Source organism: Musa acuminata, chromosome BXJ1-1 (assembly GCF_036884655.1).
Source record: "Musa acuminata AAA Group cultivar baxijiao chromosome BXJ1-1, Cavendish_Baxijiao_AAA, whole genome shotgun sequence".
NCBI classification, from domain to species: Eukaryota; Viridiplantae; Streptophyta; class Magnoliopsida; order Zingiberales; family Musaceae; genus Musa; species Musa acuminata.
The window spans coordinates 8,919,021-8,944,606 of record NC_088327.1 but is presented as its reverse complement, the minus strand read 5'-3'; the positions used below and the strand labels follow the sequence as shown (position 1 = coordinate 8,944,606).

The 25,586-nt window shown below is 37.1% G+C and overlaps 2 protein-coding genes across 6 annotated transcripts; both read left to right on the top strand.

Annotated features, from left to right (window-relative positions):
* Positions 1-182: 182 nt before the first annotated feature.
* On the top strand, positions 183-5,554 carry LOC135658095 (probable alpha,alpha-trehalose-phosphate synthase [UDP-forming] 9). Of its 2 annotated transcripts, none has more exons than XM_065176096.1 (5): positions 183-491; positions 2,361-2,462; positions 2,556-4,477; positions 4,569-4,845; positions 5,001-5,554. In XM_065176096.1, the coding sequence occupies exons 3-5, from the start codon at positions 2,583-2,585 to the stop codon at positions 5,286-5,288; spliced, it is 2,460 nt and encodes an 819-aa protein (XP_065032168.1). In that variant the 5' UTR covers positions 183-491; positions 2,361-2,462; positions 2,556-2,582; the 3' UTR covers positions 5,289-5,554. The 2 variants fall into 2 exon arrangements, with proteins under 2 accessions (XP_065032168.1, XP_065032154.1); XM_065176082.1 differs by having other exon boundaries at positions 486-611.
* Positions 5,555-10,104: 4,550 nt separating this feature from the next.
* Positions 10,105-25,199, top strand: LOC135657671 (histone-lysine N-methyltransferase TRX1-like). Of its 4 annotated transcripts, XM_065176022.1 has the most exons (29): positions 10,106-10,919; positions 11,044-11,095; positions 11,174-11,248; positions 11,613-11,832; positions 13,080-13,203; positions 13,407-13,511; positions 14,501-14,700; positions 14,865-14,957; positions 15,078-15,175; positions 15,480-15,641; positions 16,676-16,801; positions 16,993-17,040; positions 17,130-17,247; positions 17,326-17,391; positions 17,475-17,536; positions 17,707-17,763; positions 17,922-17,990; positions 18,132-18,327; positions 18,524-18,805; positions 19,567-19,628; positions 19,711-19,788; positions 22,272-22,367; positions 22,597-22,700; positions 22,807-22,987; positions 24,431-24,478; positions 24,606-24,672; positions 24,798-24,845; positions 24,933-25,005; positions 25,122-25,199. In XM_065176022.1, exons 1-24 carry the CDS (start codon positions 10,318-10,320, stop codon positions 22,946-22,948), a joined length of 3,237 nt encoding a protein of 1,078 aa, XP_065032094.1. In that variant the 5' UTR covers positions 10,106-10,317; the 3' UTR covers positions 22,949-22,987; positions 24,431-24,478; positions 24,606-24,672; positions 24,798-24,845; positions 24,933-25,005; positions 25,122-25,199. The 4 variants fall into 4 exon arrangements, with proteins under 4 accessions (XP_065032110.1, XP_065032094.1, XP_065032078.1 ...); XM_065176038.1 differs by having other exon boundaries at positions 10,105-10,919; positions 22,807-22,975; positions 24,933-25,199; XM_065176006.1 differs by having other exon boundaries at positions 24,933-25,199.
* The last annotated feature ends 387 nt before the right edge of the window (positions 25,200-25,586 follow it).

Here is a 25,586-nt window from a genome sequence, read left to right as displayed (position 1 = left end):
TTGGCGTCGCGTGGTCAGCCAGCTGCGTCCGTCGCCGCGTCGCCGCGTTCAGACAAGGACAACGGACTCGGTTTTCCAGCTGTCCTCACTTACTCGCTGCCTCGTGCCACTGTGGACTTCTCTTTCCCTTTATGACCCCGTAAATGCTCTTTATTTCTCTCGTAAACCTGGGAGTAAATAAACCCACAGCAGCTTTAGATTCGCCTCGAATCCATGGGTCATTTTTGGTCCGGATTTCACTGCGCATGTCTCCATATTAGCACCCAACTTTAGAAAGGATAAGTCACGCTGGATTTGTATGATGAGATTTTCCTATTCTTTTGGCTTTTCTTTTTGATTTTTTTTTTATTTTAAGAGTTCGAGTGAGTCGGAGGAGATGTGTGCGGGTACGACATCTTGTCCGAGTTGGAGGGTCAAGAAATGGAGCCCTCGAAAAGCGTTTCGAGTTCTAATACACGGCGATCGAGGTGGAAAATGTAAGCTCGAACGAAGTAAGAACCGAACTCTTCTCTCTCTCTCTCTCTCTCTCTCTTTTTGTTTGCTTCTTTATCTCCAGCTGTGAAAGGAGGGAGGAGGAGGAGAGACTCCTGTGCAGAAATGTGGCACCTTTGGTGAGCTCTCCAACGTCCTCTTTTGCTCTTTGCTCCCGCATTCACAGATGGCGGAGATTGGGTTGGAGATTTGCACTTGGGACCAAATCTTTCAGTAGATTTGCTCCGAATCTTCGCTCTGAAATGCTCTGCACCGAATTCAATCAGAGTTTGTTTAGCCATTTTGCTTCTGTTCGCGCTTAGACATTTCGGTGGGGTGGATTAATTGTTGGATGGGGGCGATGCGATAGCTTCCTGAAACCACGAAATCTTTGATACATCTTTCTTGACTGCTGCGGTTTCGACAGGAATCAGAGATTTTCTTGATTTTTAGGGGAAATTTTTTTAGATTTTCCTAATGACACAAGTGGAATGACTGGAGAACTAACATCAAAGTTCAAGTATGTTGTCACGTAGAACTTCAATTTTCTTTAAACTGATGGAATATGGATTGAAGTTGAGGCTTCATATGTAACACTGAACCTTTTCTAAGATACGCTAGATATGGATAAGACCTGATCCGAGTCATGTCTGCCTGGTGGTAAATGTTAGATAATATCTAATATCCTTTAAGAAATTGACCATTGATACTACTTGCTAGTTTTGCCACGAGTGTCTGCTATAAAATCTGTGAGGACCTGACAGGGGAAAACTTGCAGCAGTTCCCTTTGAGCATAGTGGATAGCTTGGCATACATCCTGGATTATGCATGGTAACTTTTTGTGTTTATTCATCCATGGATTAACAATCAGGTTTTTCTAGACTTGTTGTCGTTACATAAGATTTGATGTTCAATGTCTGCTAGATTCGCTCACATAATTAGTTTCTCATTATGCAGTAAATGCGTAATTTTAATGTTTAAGGTTTGATAGATTGTTCATGCCATTAGTTCGTCGTTAGTGAGTAAGTGCACAAGGTTTAAGATTTTACTAAATTCATTCATGTTATTGGTTTCTCATTACCGGGTGCACATGCGATTTTCAATGTCTAAGGTTTTTTCTGGTTTAGGTTATGTTACTAATTTGCCGTTAAGGAGTACATGCACAAAGTGTAATGCTAAAGGTTTGCTAGATTTGTCTATGCTGTTAATTTGTCACTGACTAGTAAATGCCTATGGTGGTTATTTAAAGCTTGAGGTTTGATAGATTCATTTATATTATTAGTTTGGCATTAGCTAGTAAATGTGTATGCCCGTAGTGCAAGTCGGTACATCTATTGATGTTATGATGTCTTGTTATCATGATGAACATTAGGGGGGAATTCTGCAGCACTTTCTCTTTTACAGAGCTGATTGGTGGGTGTATGATGCAAATTTCATGACTTGAACCATAGATTTATGGTGTTTCATTCAACATCCATCATGTTCATCCTGTTTCATTGATTAATTTAGGGTCTAATAGTTGCTCAGTGAATGTTCATCATTGGAATGGTTCCTACCTGAAAGAAGAAACTCAGGAGGACTTGCAGCACATTAAAATCTTATTCACTTAGAAATGCTTGCTGTAGGATAAGACATTTAATTCTTGCTGCTTATCATTTAACTCAGGAGGTCATTTTTTCTTTTCCAACTTATGTGAAAGGCCATATTTTTAAACTTTATGAGTTATTAACTACTTAGGGTGATCTAGTGTGCCTTTGAATTTCTCAGTCACATGTCGCATTGTTTAATCGAAGAATATGCTATTGCAAACTGTCAACTCAGTTTGGTGTGTAATGTGATTCGAGCAGATATCACATCATTTGATAGAAAAATCTACTTGTATCATGCAGGTGAAAGGAAGAGGATTACTGCACCATGACATTTTGTAGATTGGATAAGAGCAGGAAGAGGGCTTAGAAACTGATGCAAAGGTTCTAAACACTGAACTTTGTGTAAGTTACCATATTTAGTTACCAGCTGCTGAGAATTAAAATATTTTGCAAATATGAGCATGCCTTCCTATTCTGATTTTGTTGGTGTGACAGGTTCTCCGTGGAGCACTTTCTCCAATCATGAAGGTTACCAATATAGTTTCTGGCTCTCATGGAGTGACAGTAGGTGATGAAGATTTAGCTAGTCCGATGTCAATATTCCTGAAAAGGCAAGTTGTGGTCGCAAATTTCCTTCCGCTGCATACCGCTCGGGATAAAACAACTGGAAAATGGTGCTTTGAGTGGGATGAAGATTCTTTACTATTGCAGATGAAAGATGGGTTTTCCCCTGAAATTGAGGTCGTCTATGTAGGTAGTCTGAAGGTTGATGTAGATGCAGAAGAGCAAGAAGAGGTTTCACAAGAGCTCTTAGAGGAGTTTAAGTGCATACCGACTTTTCTAGCTCCTCATCTCCAAAGAAGCTTCTACCATGGCTTCTGTAAAAGACATCTTTGGCCACTTTTTCATTACATGCTGCCCATCAGTGCGGCACAAGGTGAGCTCTTTGATAAATCTCTTTTCGGAGCCTACATTTCTGCCAACAGGATATTCGCTGATAAAGCCATGGAGGCAATGAATTCAGATGAGGACTATATTTGGATTCATGATTACCACCTCATGCTTCTACCAATTCTCCTAAGGAAGCGGCTGAGTCAAGTCAAGCTTGGTTTTTTCCTTCATAGCCCATTCCCATCCTCAGAAATCTATAAGACTCTTCCTGTTAGAGATCAACTGCTTAAGGGGTTACTGAATGCTGATGTAATTGGTTTTCAGACATTTGATTATGCACGCCACTTCCTTTCTTGTTGCAGCAGGCTGCTAGGCCTAGATTACAAATTTAAGCATGGGTACATAGGAATTGAGTATTTCGGCCGTATTGTGAGCATTAAGATTGCTCCAGTTGGTGTTCATGTTGGCCGGCTTGAGAAACTTCTAAAATGTCCAACCACAATTGCCAAGGTTCAAGAGATTAAACAAAGATTTAAAGGGAAGACATTATTTCTTGGTATTGATGACATGGACATCTTCAAGGGTATGAGTTTGAAGCTTTTAGCGTTTGAATTTATGTTGCAGAGGAATGAAAATCTTAGAGGTAAGATGGTCCTGATTCAAATTGCTAATCCTCCAAGAACAGTGGGAAAAAATGTGATGGAAACAAGAAATGAGGTTATCTCAATTGTCGAAAGAATAAACAGTGTCTACGGTAGTCCAGGTTATGAACCTGTGGTCTTTATGGATTATTCTATTCCCTATCACATGAAGATCGCATATTACGTGATGGCGGATTGTTGCATTGTAAATGCTGTCAGGGATGGTATGAACTTAGTACCATATGAGTATGTAGTTTGTAGACAAGGGACGGAGGAGATAGATAGACATCGAGGCATTAATATGGTGCGATGCACAAGCACACTGATCGTCTCTGAATTCATCGGCTGTTCTCCATCCCTGAGTGGAGCTATAAAAGTCAACCCTTGGAGTCTTCAGGATGTTGCTGATGCCTTATATCATGCAAGTGAGCTGTCTGAAAATGTGAGGCAGTTGCATCACGAAAAACATTATCGATATGTTATCTCTCATCATGTAGCTTATTGGGTTCAGAGCTTTCTGCAGGAACTAGAAAGAGCTTGTCAAGGCAATTGCAATCAGAAATACTACCGCCTTGGTATTGGTTTAAACTTCAGAGTTGTTTCTCTTTCTCCAGATTTCAGAAAGCTATCTGTAGATGAACTTGTCTCTTCATACAAAAGAACCAATCGCAGAGCAATATTTTTGGATTACGATGGAACCATAATGCCTGCAGGTTCTGCATGTAAAATCCCCTCAACGAGACTCATTTCCATTCTTAATGACCTTTGCACTGATCCCCAAAATACAGTTTTCATCGTCAGTGGAAGAGAGAGGACTGCTCTTGGTGAGTGGTTTTGTTCTTGTACAAACCTAGGAATCGCTGCTGAGCATGGCTATTTCATCAGGTTTGTCGATTTGTAACTTCTGATAGATCTTGTTTGATTGTTTTATAATTTCTAACAATGGTTGCAAAATGTTTTGCTTCTTTCAAGATAGATGGAACGTAGACTCCGATTGGGAATCTTCTCCACCTTTCGGTGTGAGCTTTGAGTGGAGAAATACTGTTGAGCGGGTGATGAAATCATACACCGAGGCAACAGATGGTTCCTTTATAGAATCAAAGGAAAGTGCACTGGTGTGGAATTATCAGGATGCTGATTTTGGGTTTGGCTCCTGTCAAGCCAAAGAGCTATCTAGTCATCTCGAGAGTTTGCTTGCCAATGATCCAGTTGTTGTTCGAAGGGGCCACTATATTGTTGAGGTTATACCTCAGGTTTGTCTTCTGCTACTCCCCAAAGATTTCCCTAATCTTTTCTATGAACTGAGCTCAATGGTAGTGAATGCTGCGCTGGATTTGATGCCTCAGCCTAAGCTTCATTTATTTTCTATGAAACCTTGGTGCCTTATATATGGCAATTGATAATTCAGGGAGTGGGTAAAGGGAGGGCAGTCGATAAAATTCTCGGACAACTGGTAGCCAATGGAAAGCCACCAGAACTTATCATCTGTGTTGGCAATGACCGATCTGATGAAGACATGTTCCAGAGCATCAACAACGCCACGAAAAAAGAATCTTCGACCACAGCTCCTGAGGTCTTTGCCTGCACAGTTGGTCAAAAGCCAAGCAGTGCCAAGTATTACATCGACGAAACCAGTGACGTGCTTCTGTTGCTAAAAGCTCTTGTGCAGTCCCAGAACAAAATAGTCTCCCCTTGAGCTACAGACCATAAACTCTGTTGTACATCCCATACCAGCTCTCTGTAATGTTTTTGTCTCCACATTACAAAGTTCTGAATGGTGCTTCTTGGTGTCTTTGGCGATCTCCCACTGTTGCTCCTTTGATTGCATGTTTGTGTGCTAAATTGTAAAGCCCCCATTGCAGAGGAGAAAACAATAGCATGATGATAGATAAGTCTTAAATTTGTGGGCTATGCAATTCCTTCACATTTGTGACAATCAAATGAAAACTCAGCCTATTTAAACTTTCTTAAGAATGTTCAGCAAGCTGCTCTGCGGCTCCTAGGGATAGAATCCGCTGGGGAGGAATCTTAGCACAGGAAGGATGGAAAACTGGTTCTACTTTTGATATCAGCACATGAATTCTCATCTGAGCAAATTGGCCACACACAGCCAAAGTTAGGATCACAAACCCTTTCTTCTTTCTGAACTTGTTCTATGCCTTGGCCTCGACAAGAGAGAGCTTGTGTTCATGTAGTTTCCTTTTACATGGAAACACAAAAAGAGAGTGCAAAATGCAAGTCTTTATTGCTGTAGCTCAAGAAATGATCTAAATATGTAAGCAACTCCTGGGATTAAGGTTTGCTGATTTATGCCTACTAAGTGCTCTTGTTCTAATAGTTGGGAGAAACATGAGAGGAAATAAAATGGTGCATTACTAAGAAGGATTCATATGACAAATAAGCTTCAAACTGATTACTGACTGATATTGATGTATATTTTCTCAATTTTGTTGCACCTACTGTGACCATTAGAGGAGATTGTTGGATTACTAAAAAAGAGGTCAGATGCCAAAGAAGCTGCAAAGTGAATTCCAGCTGGTACTGATGTCTGGATCACTCTATGATACTGAGCATGAAACAGATGGTCTGATTGCAAACAATTCCTTGGTGAACTACTCCTTAAGTTGATTTTCTCATTTTTGACATTTGAAGTCGAATATCGGGTAAAGCACAATATTCAACTTTCTTTCCATTTTGTTTTGTTTGATACATAAAACATAATAGAAAGAGAAGTCAAAATTATTGTTTGTATTCAAATGGTGCACTTATATTATGATAAAACACAAAAAAAATCCACTAGATAATAGAAGGAAATATTTCTCTTGGTATGCATTTACTATATATCTGGGAGTCCATTGTTCAAGTAATCCTCCTCCATATATGGTTCATTATGGATTTCAGAGATGGTACAACTGATTCAACAAGCATCCATTTTCTGTGACTAAAATATCAGAGATTACTTGATTTGGATTTCAGGAAATTTTCAATATGCATTATAACATAGCATACGGGTAAGCTTCGGATATATCACAAAAACTAAAAGATCAGAAATATATGTTTGGATCTGAGGTTTTCTGTCAGCTCAATTTGATATGATCAATATGTATTATAACATGACATATGGGTAAGCTTCAGATAACCTGTCAAAAACCTTTTGGTTATAGCTGCTATTAACATAACATAAGCAACTGTTTTAGTCGAAGATGTTAAACATCCTATATAGAGGTTTTATGAAATGGAGCTCTAGAATTATCTAATCAAAGAAAGGCTTATAAATTTAAGATATAGTCTCACTGAACTTATTGTTTCTTTTTCATCCATCAGACAGACATGCATGTTCCCTAACATTGCCCATAAAATTAGATTTGCAAGACAGAATAATTGTCTGATACATCACCTTCACAGCCATGATTCTAAGGTTTTGAATTATACTCAATATTCTTCATCAAGTGAGAATACATGGATCATTTTGGCTTTTCTTTTTGCATTTTTGAGGGTTCAGCATTATTATATTTTAGCTCCTAGAATATATCGTTCAGATAATTATTATGATCTCATTTTCTATATACATGCACTTCCCTCTGTTTTTTTTGTACCTACTTATTTGTTTATGCATGATATTACTCTGTATCAAGAGTTCGCGAGCAAATGAAGCATGAAAATAAGGACCAGAAATTCAAATTTTGGGTGGATCATTTTCATAAAAGCATCCATTGAACTATGTTCCTTCCATGGAATATTTTTCTATATCAAATGAATTTGTGATGTCTAACATAGTGCTAGCTAAATTAGAACAAGATTCTGCTGTGGATGCCGATATCTGTTACAAATAAGTGTATAATCCAAGGTTAGCACATTGGAGAATTCCTGGTGCTACAATCTCAATTTTCTGAAACATCCATGCCTAGTCAAATGCAATTTTGGAAAACCTGGATGAATGAATGCATGGATAGTTGGAATTGATGATCCAAGTAAAAATAAATTAACCTCCTCTGTGATATTGGAAAAACCATTGAGAGGGTAGTAGTATGTTAAAGATGACAGGACATACAGAATCAAAATCTGATCAAGGAATAATTCTTTCAGCTTAAATAGGGATTCCAGATCATGGAAGGCAATTAGAGACTTTTTGAGCAAATGCCCAGAAAATTTTTAGCCAAGTCGAGGGTATGGATTATCGACAACAATCAAGATTGAGGTAAAGAAGTGTAGTGTTCATATCAAGATGGATATGTAATATTAGTTTACATGCACTTGTTCATCTGACATCACCTAATGCAGCCCTGAGAAGGGATTAATCATTACTAGAGCTGCTTCATGGATGGAGTTAAAGTCAAATAATAACTCTCAGAATGAGAATAATAGGATCTGACACTTCAATGATCCTCTCAACAAAATAATTTATGAGTATTTTGTTTAGCATTTGGTCAAATTTTGTGAGTATTAGAGCATCATATTTTTTCCAGTTTTGTAATATGTATACCTTTTATACTCCTGCTTAAGACTTGAAGTACTTGAATATATCATTCTTTTTTGGGTATTGTAGTAAAAAACAATTGTCTTTTTGCATTCACTCTATCCTTTAATGCAAATGTATATTGGGACTGAGCTGAAGCACATAAAACCACTGGCTTCCAGACATGTGCTAACTGCTAAGTATAACTCATAGTTACACCTGCTTTTTTATTCCTGAAACTGATCCCAGTTAAAACAATCAAGTTTAGTTGACTAAAGTCAGCCAAAATTCAAATTAATCAGACAATTCATTTTTATTATACGGTTGATTTTTTTTTTTTACTTGGGTTGATCTGAGTTAAAATGAGTTTTGATTTGTAAAGACATTAATACTAAACTCATTAATGTGGTTAATATATTGTGCCTCAAATCCATTGTGTTACTCTTTCTTGGTTTTAGGCTAAAAACTACTCTTAAAATATTTCTAGCATTTGGATATATTGGTCATATGTCTTACTCTTTCTCGATTCTTGGCTAAAAACTATTCGCAAAATGTTTCCGACACTTAGATATGTTGGTCGCATGGCTTGAGTCAGTAATAATGAATCTGAGAAAGCTGAGAATACATCCTCACATTATCAAATTGGTCAACAAAATATCTATTTGGATGAGTCTACTAATTACAAGACTAAACTATTATCTCTGTAAAGAAATCGACTCCTTTGAGACAAAGAAGTGCGAGGAAAGTGCTAAAAAACTTTCACTATATATTTATATTACCAAACATATATTTGTTCCCTACATACTATGTATCTTAATTTATGTTAAAAACAAACAAAAACATATTTATTCAAAAAATAAAATAATAATAAGCATTCAAAACACTCCACATTGATCAATTAAGATTCAACAATGAAGTAAATTACTAATTATGCCATAAAGATACTCGTGCCTGTGTCCTAATCAACCCCTCTCAGGAATATGATCTATTGGTTAACATATAAAATAAATAATACCAAAAAAAATTTCACTTATCATTCATATATCCTCAAGATATTTAAAATTATATTAAATTGATGAAAAGGAAAGAAGAAAACTCAACATACAAACTTGATTACGATGAATCTAGGACCAATTGATCTGATGCACCCGTATCAAATCCTCATATTCTAAAATATATGAATTGATGCCGGATCATGATGGTAAAAGACTCTATTCTAGTATCTTTTTGTTAATAAAAAAAATTATACTTACTAAAACAAAAGTATACACATCAAACAATAAAAAACATCGATACAAGAAACTCTCGTATACTCACTATAGTTTACTTTGAAATATTTACCGTAACTCATATCCAAACGATCGACATTCAAGTCATGAAAATAATTAATCTTCCTGTTGGAATAAGACTACGTATATTGATCTTTATAGGTCCTTCGTTAAGACATCTTGTCCATTTTAGCCCCTTTTTTTATTATTTTAGATGAACAGTGATACTTGACGATCTGTAATACCGATGGCTCTCCAAACAAACACTTATATAATTGGAAGTAAATGTCTTATAAAGAATGATTAATGACTCAAAGAAGTCATCAAACCCTATGCAGAAGATTTGATCCTTTCTTCTAGATAAAAGTTTGTGCCTGCTAATCTCCTTCCATGGTTCCATTCAAACATTTTAGCAACTCATGTTCCAAGCAGAATGTGCCCCAGTCATATACTTTCACAGTTCAACAACACCCTCCAACCCATAACTCCATCAATGTTCACATGTTGCAAAGCAGCGTACAAATCTGGCACAAACACATCCACATTTTCTCTGCCGCTTCTTCGGCACAGCGTAGAATAGAAATCAGAACTCATCCACAACTCCACTTAACAAGCTCATAATATAAGAGTGCGATACGAGGACTTCTGGGGTCACTCGGTTTAGTATTTTTCATGTGGAATCCGATGCATTAACATGAATAATAATATTATTATTATTGAGTTTAGTGAAGGTATCTGATCGGGTTATAATTTTTATTTAAAGTATTTAGATTAATTTTGAAGGTTGTGAAGACAGCAGAGAGGAGAAGGCAACAGCTGCATCGCCTATAAATACCAGCGGGACTCAAAAAAACAAAGAAACGCATTTGTACCCAAATCACAGTCGCGGCGGGAAACGGCGATTTTTTGGGGCGGAAGGGGGGGAAAAGAAACCCCCGCCATCATTGGAAACCCTAGCGATCCCCAAACCCTAGTTCTGGGATTCTTGCTTCCGATTGCTGATGGCGCTCGCCCTCGAGGAATTCGTCCACGAGGAGGAGGACGTGGACCACCCGGTACGCTATCTCCCTCTCGGCCATGTCTACTCCTCCTCTGCCTCCTCCGTCAACCCTAGCGGATCGTCCAGCATCGTCTCCAAGAAGGTGAAGGCCCGGAAGATCGTCGAGAATGGCGACCTGGGGGGCGGAGAAGAGGACGGCGGCGGCCGGAATGAGCTCTTCGGCCTTGACCCCGCGGGAATGTGCAAGAGCAGTGCCAGGCAGCCGATCTTGGTCTACCAGCGGAGGATCAAGAAGCCCTGCGTTGGTTCCCCTAAACGGCGGGTCGAGTCGTGCTCCGAGCGGTCGGAGGAGGGAAGTGATCGAGGGAGGTCTAATGGTGTGGTCGATTCGCTTGGGGATGGGCAGATTGCGAAGAAGAGGCGAATCATGAAGTATGAGTTGCTTCGATTGGGATCTGGCTCCGGTTCTTTGAACGGAAACGCTGCACCTCGTTCGAGAGCAGGCGAAGGGTGTAAGAGGGCTAATTCTGCCGAGCCAAAGAAGAATGTTCGTGGTGCTCAAAAGGATTCTTCTGCCGTGGGCAAAGTGAAGAGATGGGTTGAGTGAGTATATCCATCGCTTGGGTAGATTAAATCAATTCTTGGAACGTGTTTTAGGGAGAGGTTTCATTGGTCTTTGGATTTGTGAGCAATGGTAATGGATATTTATTTCTGTGTGTGCTTATAGGTTGGAATTCAAAGGTGCAGACCCGCAGGTACTAATTGGCTTGGTGTGCAAGGCAAGTTGTTTCCGGTGACATACATTAGATAACTAATTATTTGTATTGGAATCCAAATTGACGACTTGGTTTTTGCAGGTTTTCTGGCCTATGGATGATGACTGGTACAAGGGTTCTGTTACCGAGTATAATCCACTCACCACCCAACATAGAGTATGTATTGCTATGATAAATTTTCCAGTACAATATCTGCATCTTCTAACTTCTTCTGAAATATGATATCTCTGAAATAATCATCATATCTCTGAAATCTTCATCTTTTACAAGCATTTGGAGAACTATGCAGTGTCGCGTGTGGTGTTTGCTTGCGTGAAATCATGAATTCTGATGTTGTTTGTTACCACAATCAAAAGTTTGGCAAGCATAACCTTTTATTCTTGCATTCTATATATAACCCAGACCTTGAGTTGCTCAAGGTGTTGCAACCATGACCAATATTGGTTTTTCTTTTGGAACAATTTTCTACATCATACCTTTTTATGCTCCACTTGTTTGAACAAACTCAACTCTTCTGCAGGTCGAATATGAGGACGGTGAGATTGAGCATTTAATTCTCTCGAGCGAAAGGATAAAATTTCACTTATCTTGTGAAGATCTGGAACATTTACATTTGAAATGTGGTGTTCCAAACCTAGAGAAGAAAGGGCCCAATTACAATGAATTGCTAGCTTTGGCTCTTAGTTTTCATGATTGCCAAGATCTTGAACCTGGTGAACTTGTATGGGCAAAACTTACAGGTATCTTTTAATTCACAAGCATTTACTTTTAGGTCTAATGTTCAGCCATTTTATATTTCACTCAATATGTAAATATTCTTGCTGCATCAATTAGTAGTATCATCTAGTCCATCGTTACGCAATCATTTGGATGTAAGTTATATATATATATAATTAAATAATAACCAACAATCTGTAAAGATGACTTTCCTATATAATCTTAAAATAATTTCAATGAGTATTATTGTCACTGTAAAATGATATCTATTTCTTTGATCTGATAAGTTTGCTGTCCTTATCAGTATGCAACAAGACTGTCACATAAGGAAGATTCTTATTCCTGTAGTTGGTTGCCTATAGCCTTTTTTTTTGTGTGTTTTTACCACCATGACAAGAAAACCTTATCCATCCTGAATGTTGGAGTTTGTGTCCTATTCTCTATCTATTGTCATTGTAATGCTGATTTTTAACCTTTTCTCAATGATTCAATAGCTGCAGTTTTCAGTGCTACCAAGGCTTTGGTGGTGTATTATATTAAGAAATGCTGGATCAATTTACATTTTGGCATATAATCCAGAGACACCATTGTTTGTTTCTTCAAGGATCTTATGAAAATGATTGCATAGATGACTCTTAGAACTGCTTTCTAGCTCCAGGTGTATGGAATGGGACTGATCAAAACTCTCATGAACATGTGTGAGAAATTCCATGGCTGCCTGTGTTGCTTCCAAGAAACAGCATTCCCGTAATATGTCTCTTCATTAGTTCCATTGATGCCTGTGTTGCTTGGTGGATGCTGCTTTTTATTATGGGAGTGCTGTTTCTTGGAAGCTTGAACTACTGTGAATTTAGTCATTACTTGAAACTTCAAAATGTTCTTAATGCTTATTAGCTACAAAGACTTGATCTGCGGCATTTTATGAGTGGGCAAGTGTGAATGAGAATGTACACATAATCTCACGGGTGAGCAGACATTTCATTTTTCTTGATTGATGCTGTTCAGAACATAATCATAATAACTTAAGTAACTTCGTATAGGATATCTTAAAAGAAGTTGATGGCCGAGATGGCAATGCCAGTGGACAGGAAGAGTATAGGATAACTTAAATGAATTTGGTAAAGGGTATCTTATTGGTATAGTAATTTTTTGGTTGCATGACTTAATTGTGCTGTGCACTATCTTGCTTTTTTGTGCCCTGTTTTGCCAGCTTGCACAATCTTCTACTGTAGAAGTTCTACAGATCTAACAATAGGCATTCGACTGACAGGGCATGCTATGTGGCCAGCAGTTGTTGTAAGTGAATCAAATTTTGGTCCACGTGGAGATCTGAAGCCCACTCGAATAAATCAATCAATTCTCGTACAGTTTTTTGGGACACATGATTTTGCAAGGTTCGATCCATTTTCTAGAGATGTATCATATTATGCTCGTAACTTAAGTGCCGGTTATTGAAACCTCAAGATGTTGGTGCAAATTGGGTTTGCTATCGAAAAGTTCTGCTTCTATCAGCAAATATCTCATGACCACATGACATTATTATTATGAAGTTTCACACCTAGTAATTTAAAAGTTACCTTTTCTGATTTGTTTACAGGATTAAGTTGAAACAGGCTATCCCATTTCTCAACGGCCTGCTTTCCTCACTGCATCTTAAGTGCAAGCAGGCACGTTTCTATCGAAGCTTAGATGAAGCAAAAATGTATGTACTCATCACACATGGACTTATATTTACCAGCTGCAGATGACTACCTGTTGCTCTTAATTAATGCATATATGGATTGGTAGTCTGCACTCTGCATTAGGTTTATATGGCATGTGTCTGCTATTCAATCGTACCATGTTGCACTAGTTTGTTGTACATGTTTCTTCCGGGGTCTGATAACTTTTTTGGGGGGGGGCTGATACAGTTTTACATGTTTGTCAGAGTCTAAATATCTTGTGAATAGCTTATGCACATCTTCTCTCTGCCTGTTTTCTTTTGTTTTAGTGGTAGTTGGAAAACATGATCCAACTAAACTGATGCTACAAAACGTAAGTTATCTTTAAGAACTGAGCTTTATTAAATTGTTACAAAAGTATATATGTTACTCAGAGCTGCACTAGTGTTTATCAGAAACAGATGGCGTAAGGTGTCAAAAATTTATCTCTTTTATCAGACAGATAGTATATGGCTGTATGTCTTATTCTTGCATCCAATGTTGTTCAAAGTGCCAAGACCTGTGATTCAATACCATGACTTTACATTAAGAAAAGTGGTTGGAAATAATTATTTGGTCCAAGGATTGATGATTCAATGCCCTTTCATCTATTAAAGTCAACATAGATGGTGGTTTGGAAAACAGATGATTAGAAGGCAAAAAGGATCCAAGCTGAATTTAGTCATATTTTCTTTGTATAAAATTGCTTAGGTTAATTGTCATTAAATAATTAATCTCATATTTTTTGCCAATCAAAATTTGAATGTCATAAGTGGTTTCATTCTGAAGATAGCCGGAACATATGACAATTAATGTGAAAGTGGACACAACCAATTATTGACTATTTGTTTACGTTCGTTTAGCCCTTTGTTGCTCTTTTAATTCTTTGCTTATATGTGGATGCAGAGGAATTTGTTCTGTAGTTGCATCATACATTTGGAACTAACACTTTTTGTGATTTGTAAAATAATTAATCTCATATTCTTTGCAGGTACTTGATTGAGCAGCAGCTTCCAAAGAGCATGCTGCATCTACAAAAAAGAATTGAGGCAGATGATATTAAATCTGCTTCTGGAGAGGATGAAGGAACAAAATCTGATGATGATCTCTCAACAGGCTACATAATAAATGCTGTTGAACTGGCTAGCACCTCACCAATTGAAATAGGAAATCTTCGTGTAACTAGCTTAGGTACTCATCCTTGAAATGTTCTGCACTTCAGATTATTTTATGTGACACTTCAGGAACGTGCATAATATCACCTTATTTGTTTGATGAACTGGAAAAAGCATCAGGCACTATGCTTTGTGAAATGTACCACCTACATTACAATCTGTGTTGCAATTACTTTTCAGGAAAAATAGTATGTGATTCAGACTATTTCCATAACAAGAAACACATCTGGCCTGAAGGATATACTGCTTTTAGAAAGTTCACATCATTGGAAGGTAACATGTTGTGTTCAGTTGCTGAATATTGCCTGGTTTCAGCAATTCGTTTTTCACAACTTTGAGGCTATCCACTTGCTTGAACTTGACATCTAAAAGAGTTGCATATTCTTGTTGCAGATCCATGTTCAGTGATGTCGTATAGGATGGAAGTTCTGAGAAATCCCAAAGTAAAAGTTCGGCCTTTGTTTAGAGTAACAACAGATGATGGGGAGCAGGTTCGAGAATCCATTTTGCTCGGCTATCTTAATTTCTTTCCTAGTCTATCCAGGCAACATATGGAAGCATTGACATATTTTTCCATTACATGTGAAACAGTGCTAGGGTGCAGATAGTAAATTTGCAGACTGTGAACTTATTATCAAAAGGGATACATCAATAAACTTAACTTTTATTACTTATAAATGTTGACTTATTTTTTATGCATACTAGTGAGGCATTTTTAGAGTATACATTAGATGCTGAAACACCATGTCAGAAGTTTGTTGGCTCCATTATTCTTGAATCTCTTCTGAATTACAGATCGATGGATCAACTCCAAATGCTTGTTGGAAGGAAATCTACAGCAGAATAAGGAATAAGCAATGGGATGATACTCAGACCGAAGTGGAAGGAAGTGGTCTTCAGAAATCTGGCTCATACATGTTTGGATTTTCCAATCCTCACATAGCCCAGCTAATTCAGGTTTGTTAAATATTTACTTCTAATGAATTACAATTATTTTTCTCTTGATGCCCATTTTATTCCTATCAATATCTTTTGAAATCATATCATGGTGTTGAATATAACTTAGCATGGGCATCAATAGCAGATACAATATTCTTTGGTTTTATTTAGTTCACAGTTGCAGGTGTGCTATGCATCTCAGTCCTATGCGGCGATCCAAATTTAAGTTTGTTAACTTTGTTCCTAATGAATGCAAGTGCTCTCTTTATTGCAAATCTCTATGTATTTTTTTTTTCTATATTTTAGATTGAGATTTCCTAGATTGTGTTCACATGTCTTATGGTGTATTTTCTATTGTCACTTTTTTCAATGGAACTGAGTTTCCTTGCTGTTTAACAACTTGCTTCTTCAGCTAGGCTCTTTTTAGGATATACCTTGCTTGCTGCATTGGTTTGAAGCTTGTAACAGGTAAGATGGAAAGGCTATTCTCTTAGCTATCTTTCTTTTTCTAGAAAGAAAACCTTCTGTGTGTAGGCATCGTCCTATCAGTCTGGGGCCTAGGCCTAAGATCAGCACTTTGGGCCATCAAAGAGGCACAAATAAATGCTGAATCAGTATTGTACAGCTTGCTAGACCTAAGATCAGCACTTTGCTAAAGCTTTATTATTTATATGGTTGAATTAGTCATCCATTAAAATGAGGCATGACTTGAATCGTCAAATTCATTATTTTGGTTTATGTTACATAGTTAGGTGCATACATTAAGACAATATGCAAGCAACTGAACACACTTGCGTTGCAGCAAATAATGCAATATTGAGAGAACCGAACAACCATGGAGTGCAACCACGTTCTTATTTCTTTTTTTATTTACATCTTGTTTGTTATTTTATATATCTTGAAATTTTACATTTTCTTTATGGCATTGCTTTCCTTCAATTGGACTTGTGGTACCTATGATAAAGTCATGATCTAGCAATATATACACATTTAAGTAAAGATGAATACTCCTTATGTTACTATGTTTTCACAACATTTTTATAAATTGTTAGGAACTTCCAAATTCTAGAGTGTGCTCAAAGTACTTTGACAGCTATGGGGATATGCCCATGGGTTACAGAGCTGTTCGAGTTGACTGGAAGGATCTTGATAGATGTGGTGTTTGTGACATGGATGAGGTAAATCATTTTTTTGATGTTATTATGGTTTTTTCTTTAGGTTACTTTCTTTTGAAAAATATTTGTTGTGATTCTTCCTTTTATCATTATTAAATGCTTTTGTTTTTCTTAACATCAACTGAAGTTAGGCCTCTCTATATGGTTCCACTTTCGTCATACTAGCTCAAATGTAAATTGGCTGACCTCTGCAGGAGTACGAGGACAATCTATTCTTGCAGTGTGACAAATGCCGCATCATGGTACATTATTAAGAGTATTATACATGGTGCCGCTACAGATTGTCTAGAAGTTCCTTCCCTGGTTTTCTCAAACTTATACATTTTTCCAGGTGCATGCTAAATGCTATGGTGAACTGGAACCTTTGGATGGAGTGCTTTGGCTCTGCAATCTATGCCGGCCCGGGGCACCAAAGTTCCCTCCAAGATGCTGTCTCTGTCCTGTTATTGGTATTTTAATTTGTATATTTACCTTACAGTTTCTGGACATTTTGGATACATTGATTTTACAAGCTGTAATTGTTTTAGGTGGTGCTATCAAACCTACAACAGATGGGCGCTGGGCTCATTTGACTTGTGCCATGTGGATACCTGGTTCGTAAAAAGCTCCATACCATTGTCTTTGAGTTTTAATAGCAAAGTTCATTTTGCCTTTAACTTATCTGAATCATCCTCAGAGACATGTCTTGTTGATGTGAAGCGAATGGAGCCTATTGATGGAATAAGCAGAATTAATAAGGTGTTCCCTTTATTTTCCAATGGATACCTTTAGTAATTCTTTCTGGTTTTCTTTTGTAATTATGGTCATATTGTTGATGTGAATGTGCCAAGGAATGTTTGCACCTGAATGTGTGTTCCTGATTGACATTCATAAACATATATTAATCCTACTGTGAAATGACATCCCAGGATCGGTGGAAACTTTTGTGCAGCATTTGTGGCGTATCTTATGGGGCCTGCATCCAGGTTCTTATCTATAAATTTTTATTTAAATTATGTATGATTCAATTTCATTTTAACATATTTTCTATATAAGTCAATATCAATCAATTCAACATGTGGTACTGCATTAAGTTTAATAGACAAGCACTGTAATGGATCTTAACAAGTTTGTCTTTTAACAGTGCTCTCATAATACCTGCCGAGTGGCATATCATCCTCTCTGTGCACGCGCTGCAGGTCTTTGTGTTGAGGTACTTCTATTATTAAACACATCTCTGCATATGGGATCATTTTCCTGAGATCCCTTGTCAATTTCACTGCTGTTTGTGTTCTGTTTACTGAATTGTGCTGTTTAACGTATTCTTGCTATGTTTGTTTTTACGGACACATAGCTTGAAGATGAGGACAAAATTCACCTCATGTCACTCGATGAGGATGATGATCAGTGTATTCGCTTACTCTCCTTCTGCAAGAAGCATAGGCAGCCATCAAATGAACGACCACCTGCAGATGACAGCTTAAGATTGCCCACTCAGCTTGGTTCAAGTTATGTTCCTGCATCTAATCCATCTGGTTGTGCTAGGAGTGGTAGGGACATAAGCTTGATCCATCTAAGACTTATTTATTTAACATTTTTTAGTATCATTTCATTTATAATAATAGTTTACAAAGAAAATATTGCTTCTCCTTTCTCATCTTCTTCTATATTCTCATTGGTCTACATGTATGATTGTTGTAAATTGTCTTTTGAGTGGTGGTCTCTTAAATTCTTTTTATCAAATAGAGCCGTATAATTTCTCTGGGAGAAGAGGTCAGAAACAGCCTCAGATTCTTGGTGCTGCATCTCAAAAACGCCTATTTGTAGAGAACAAGCCATATCTGGTCACTGGTTTTCGTCAAAATGGAAGTGCCTGTGGTTTATCTGGAAATATATCTGCACAAGCTCAATGCACATTAGATGATCTTAAGCTGGGTGCTTCTCAGTTTGAGAAGCATGTAAGTGTCTGTTCTATGGCTGAGAAGTACAGAAACATGAAAGCAACATTCAGAAGGAGGCTTGCTTTTGGTAAGTTATACATTTCAACAGACTTTTTACAGTGATATTGTCGATGGCATGTCTGTGTGTTCCTTTATGTTAATCTCTCTTTCTGTTACTTGTAACAATATTATTAGATTATGGTGTATATTCCTTGTGTAGCTTCTTATGTCTGTTTTTTTTTTTTTTTTGGAGATGCAGCATATTAAGGTATTTATGTTTGTGGTATTTGACTGTTATCTGCAATAAAGAACCAACATCAGAATAAGATGAGATGTATGCATCCACTGCTTACAGATTTTTTGACTTTATTTGACACCAAAAGTCGTTATGCAAGTCATCAATGCTAAAACATGAAACTTACACTGACATTTACTATTTTTTTTACTTTTTTTGATCCTTCAAGAAATTAATGTAGAGGAACTAAATCTAATTTCATGCTTAATATTCTTTGCAAGAAACCTCATCACCCATTTGTTACTATGAAATGGAAAGTTAATTTTTTTTTTCTCCTCACATGTCCAAATTTCTGCTGAAGGAGAAAATAAGGAAAAATTATTATCCTTATATCTTGGTCTTTGGCCTCTATGAGCTCTTTGACTTGTACTTGGATCCTGAATTGTACTTTGTACCCTTGGATCCTCTATGAGCTCTTTCTCATATATTGTGCTGATATAGTGAATCTGATTTAATTTATTGTACTTTGTACCCTTCCTCCCATATGGTATACTTGTAGTACACCATGTTCTTTTGTGAATCTTTCCAACATACTGGAACATTTTTTATGATAGGAAAGTCAAAAATTCATGGGTTTGGTGTTTTTGCCAAGCTTGCGCACAAGGCTGGAGACATGGTGAGCATTAAAGGTTCTATGAATATTCTTTTGTTCCTGTTGGATTACTAATATAATACCGAGAAGTGTTGTTTTGATGCAGGTAATCGAGTACATAGGTGAACTTGTTAGGCCCACAATAGCAGATATAAGGGAGCGGCGAATCTATAATTCGCTAGTGGTAAACCTGCTTTCCATTGTTGTTTATATAGATTGAAGCATTATTTCCACATGTAGTGATATAATGGAATTTGAGTATGTTTTGTTTTTATATCTATTAATTTAGCTGCAATGCAATGGGAAGCTTAAGAATTGAAGTGATTAAAAATAATGAATTGAAGAGTTGCCTAAAAATTGTCAATAGAAGAGGACCATACACTACATTGATCGAGACAAACACTTCATTGGATTGATATTAAAGTTCAGATAATGAGATGTCATTCTTTACTCTACCATTCCAGAGTTGGACCAGTATGGTCCATTAATCTGATATGGTGCATGACTGTATATATGTTTATTGTGTTGGCAACTGACCTTATATCATGCATCTATATGGGTACAGTCTGTCCAATATTGAATGATATGATTTGATAATTGAACTAGAGGGTGACCTTGATTGTCATGGTCAGGTTCCTTCTTTTGTGATTTGGGTGATAAGAGTTTGCATCGTAGACACAACTTCTCTACTTACAGAAGTACTACTATATGTTGACACTCCACACTCTGCATTGGTGGAAGCCCTGTGCAAACGAATTTCTAACTGAATTCTTGTTTTAACTTCTTACTAATGATACAATTCCTGCTGTGTATGTGTCTTGATGCTGTACAATCCCTTCTATTCGCTATTTCACTCTTTTGATTAGTGTTGACACATGCAACTAATGATATGGCTGTTTGGTTTCAATTGTTCTCCAGACTGAAGCTTCAACTTTGCAAAAAACAAGAATTTTCTAACAAATTAGAAATTTAGAATGATACGACTACTATAGTCTAGCACGGCCCTATCAGCTTTTTTCTTTTCTAGATAACCAAGCTTTAACATTCTATCCTTTTCTGCCTCTGGTCTTTTCCCTAGGAAACCTTCAAGTAGTTTGTGTTTTCATGTATACATACTTTTCCTTTTAAATGTTGAAAAGAGAGATGCAATAATCACATTTTAAGCATGTTTTATGTTGTTTGATTTTTGTGACATTGGAAGCAAGGATTGTTGCCATTTGGTTAAATCCGATTACTGATTTGGCTTTCGACAATGAGGGTTACTAGTGGAAAGTGTCGGTATTACTGATTTGGCTCTGCCAATGGTATATGGGCACTATGAGTAAGTCCATGCATGTGCAGTGTCTATTTGGATTAATTTTATTTGTGATTGACAAGGTGTAAATTGAGAGTGCCAATGGCCTTTTTATCTTTAAAGTGAAAGATAGCAGAATTTTCAAATGGAATGGCTTAGGAAATGTGGAAAATCAACATAATTTGCTATTGCTTCAATACTCCCACACATCGGGCTCATATAGTAATACTAAGCATATACATTGCCATTTGAGGGGCATAGTCATGTAACATAATGTCAATAGCAACGTTTATCATGGACATGCTCTGTCAGCCCTACTTTTGGCCTGTTAACATGCCATGACTTGATCTAGGATGATACATCACTTGATCTAGGATGATAAATGGCTTTGACATATCTGAATAAGGTGTTAAGGTTCTTGCCCTGGTATCATTTTTGACACTTCTGACTCTTTCTAGAATCTCTTTTTGCCTGAATCAGATCCCTTGTTTAGGAAATGGAATTTTAAGATTAGCTGTCCTGATTGTTTGATGGTTCTGTATTGGAAAAAGCTGCACTGGAGATGTTGGGCATAGATCAGGGGATGGGTCTGAACTAAGAAGGGAGCGGACTAAAGAGTAGAAACACTGAGAATTTACTCCCTTCCAAAATAAGAGGAATGGCTTCCATTGCAATGGAAGGATAGCTGGGGTGTCCAATATAGGATGTTGCTTTCCTGCTTGTGGTATGTGTAGTATTGGAATGGAGGGTGAGGCAGAGTAGTTAATGGAGAGTGGAAGCTGGATTAGCAAGTAGGTAAGAAGATGAGGATTCACACCCTTGGGAATTGGTTGTTAAGGCTTAGTTTTTACTGAAATGCAAAGAAGTCTCTTTCATAAATAAGAAAGGGACATCTCATCAACTAGGTGGCTTATCTGAGTCCTCGTTATGCAAGAGGACTTCACTCCTAGGTATTGTTTAACTGCCTTGAAATTTTGCTTGTGCTAGTTATTATTTTTTGGCTATATCCACAACTTTGTCACTATCTGTAATTTGCTCCATAGTTACTTTGACTCGAGCTCTTCATGTTGTTGTAGGAAATTATCAGATCATCTTGCTTTGCAGTCTTGATGCATGATTGCATTTAACTGTCCTAATTTTTCTTATATAAAATCAGCATGGTTCAAGGTCGTATCACTTAACCATAAAATCTATATATGTATTGCTGTGCTTTCTTTCTTTCTTTCCTTCTCTTGCCATGTTTTCACATCTATAAGATAACATTTAAAATTTAGTTCATCTGCTTCTGTTTTTTCTTTTAGATAAGTTCAATAAAGTGAGTTATTAGTTTGTTTACAGTGTCCTGAATAGCAGATTATAACCTATGCTTGCAGGGTGCTGGGACTTATATGTTTAGGATAGATGATGAGCGTGTAATCGATGCTACAAGGGCAGGAAGCATAGCTCATTTGATCAACCACTCCTGTGAAGTAAGTGATTTCACCTTGAACTTTAATTGTACAAGATAACAGCAAGTTTTGGGATAGCACTGCAGTTTGTTGATTGTACAAGATAAACTGGAATAGATAACATTAGTTTTGGCAAGGATAAACTGGACCTTTGAATAGATAACAATTAGTTTTGACAAGATTGGGGATGGCACAACTTCATTATCCTGATATCAATCAAAAAAGCATTAAAACTTTTTATTGATTGCAGCCCAATTGTTATTCGAGGGTCATAAGTGTTAATGGTGATGAACATATTATAATATTTGCAAAACGCGACATTGAACAATGGGAGGAATTGACATATGACTACAGGTATAAGTCAATCCTTGTGTCCAATATTTCCTTTTATTATACGAGATTGTGTCCAATATTTCCTTTTATTATACGAGATCTTTACATTTTTCTATTTTCATGTCAGATTTTTCTCAATTGACGAACGACTTGCTTGTTATTGTGGCTTCTCGAGATGTCGTGGAATTGTTAATGACACTGAAGCAGAAGAACAGGTGGCCAAAATTCGGGTACCTCTTAGTGAATTAGTTCAGTGGAAAGGTGAATGAGGGTTAGCTTGGTCAAGCCATGAGGGGGTAAGACTAGGGGTGCGTATTCAACAATCCTTTTGATATTTGTGATTCTCGCTTATGTCGTATCTGTTTGCATTTTTGGCCTTTGTTTAGGGATAATTTACTGAAAGTGTTTTGCTTAACGGTAACATGGACTTCCGTCTTGCAATTCACTTTTTTTAGATTGTGAAGCATGCTAAGAGGTCATACTCTGTCTTGCTTATTCTTGTCTGGATGTGTTCATTGGAGTTGAAGCAGGTTCTTTAAAATTTAATATACTAATTTTTTTTTAGAAACTATCATTGGTTATAACAGAACAGAAATCTGAGTTTCCTTTTTATTGTAGTATCCTTAAGTGTTCATTAATACACCAATTAAAAAAACATAATTATAAAAATGAATGATGAAATGACATTTTTAACTTTTAAGATTTTTGCACATGATTTTTTGTTTATCAATTAACATTTTTCTTCTAGTGAATAAGAAAAATATTTAATCTGGTTTGCCGTTGCTTCAAACTGGACTAGTATGATGTCCTTTTTCCTTTTGTTATATGGAATAATTGTCTACTGCAATAGTCAGCATGCAAATTATGCTGCAATGGCTATTCTGGTGACTGAATATTTTGGTTGATGAAAAGGGTGTCATAGTGAGGAAGTTTGAGGAAGCTTGTTGATCGGTAACTTGTTTAAGCATACGGCTGGTGGCAGTGAGGGCTGGTAGTGGTCCGGTTTGTTTTGACATACCAATATACGGGATGCTGGAACGTACCACTGCATCCTTATGTTGGTGGAGAGGGTGGGAGGGGGAGTAAGAGGAAGGAGGCAGTGAGGGGATGCACCACAGATGAGGCAGGTGTACAGCGGCAGGCGATGGAGATGGTTTAGCGATGGACAAAGAGGAATGCTCGCGAATCGTGAGCCGTAGGCAACAGGTCATTTAATAGAAAAAACAGCTGTTTTAATAAAAAAAAGGAGTGGATCTGACTGCCCGTAATAGGGCAGCCTCCTCCCAGACCAGTCTGGTTAAAAATTGGACTCCTTGTTCAGAAGTACAATTGGAAGGATTTGCTTTATAAGATTGCAGGTATAATCTAATGTTTGTCAGCATCATGGGCTGCCTTCTTTTGGAACTGGACTTATACCAGTCCTTTTAAATATATGATACAAGAAATGCAGACTTACTGCAGATATCTTTCAACAGAAATCGTCAAGCATATAGGAGTTTATGAGTGCTGGAGCCGAAAATGGATGTTGCACATGAAGAAATAGACAATGCCAGTTTACAGATACTGACAAAACCTATTTATTTTTTTAGGGTTACATTTGCCTAGTGAGAAACTTGAGCTTTTGTTTCTGTACTGACCATTTCCTGTGTGTGTGTTTGGATCATCAGTAAATCTCCACTACAATGAATTACTTATGACTTATTATCTGGGCACAGATGAATGTAATGAGTTTCTTTTTCTTTGGCTTCCAGGTCTTAGAAGTGCGGATGTGCCAAAAAGTCTTTTTATTTAAAAAAAATGTAAGCTTTCTTGCAATAGTAAGTATGATTTGGCAGAATTGTAATTTTTGGGTCTTTTCCTGTTAGCATATCATACCATGTTAGATGTTATTCTTTTAATCTGACAAGAAATATAACTTTTTTTTAGAATATGGTTGGATTTGAAGTATGGACATCGAATCAATCTTCTATGGAGTCTTCAGTTTTGATATGAGGTATGCTGCAAACATCTTTCAACAGCTTTATTTTGTTATTGTAGAAAGAAAGTGATCCTTGACCTTGTCCTATACCTACAAGTCGATGATATAGTTTGTATGTTCTCTGATCTTTTTGCTTTCAGGACACCCATGTTTTTATTAGCTTGTCTCATTCTTCCACGGAAGACAAGGTAAGCTACAACTTCCTGAAGCAACTTACTGGTAATCCTTGAGTATTAGTTCTTCCATACCATTGGTAACCTGTAATTGTTCTGCAGATTTTACGCCATGTAAAGGATTGCTATTGCATCTGCAAGTTATTTCACTGAATCGAGTGATCAGACTGCAAGAGTACGTTGATCTCTAGGATTTCGTTCATAAGATTGCCTTCTAAACTTGTTTACTTCTTTCTTGAATTGCATGTGATTATTCCATGCATATTGATCAATTTTTTTCTCTTTATGTAGATGAGGAAAAGAGGCTTATTTATGTATATAGTTCTTATGACCATATCAATGATATATGTGTATTTATTATTGTGTTCAGTTTATATGAGAAGGCCTAACAGGGCACCCACAGGTTTTTCCATTGGTTTTGTGCATTCATGAAAACCTGAACCCATTTGTGCCCCGTTACATTCTTCTGTCCGTTGCTTTTATGGGGTGTAGGTCTTGAGGCAGTTGGGGAACTAGTATTTGCAACCATGTTAGAAAAATATCCTTTTCCTCTCAAAAGTTCCCTTGTGCATTTTGGTGAGCTTACTTCGATATCTGCTATTTAAGATCCGGACGGTTCATCTAACGCTGGTATAGCACCAACAATATAGCCTTGCGTTATAATACTCCGAGCCTGCAGTTTACATTATATTACTCCGATATCTGCTATTTAAGATCCGGACAGTTCACCTACATTATATATATATATATATATAT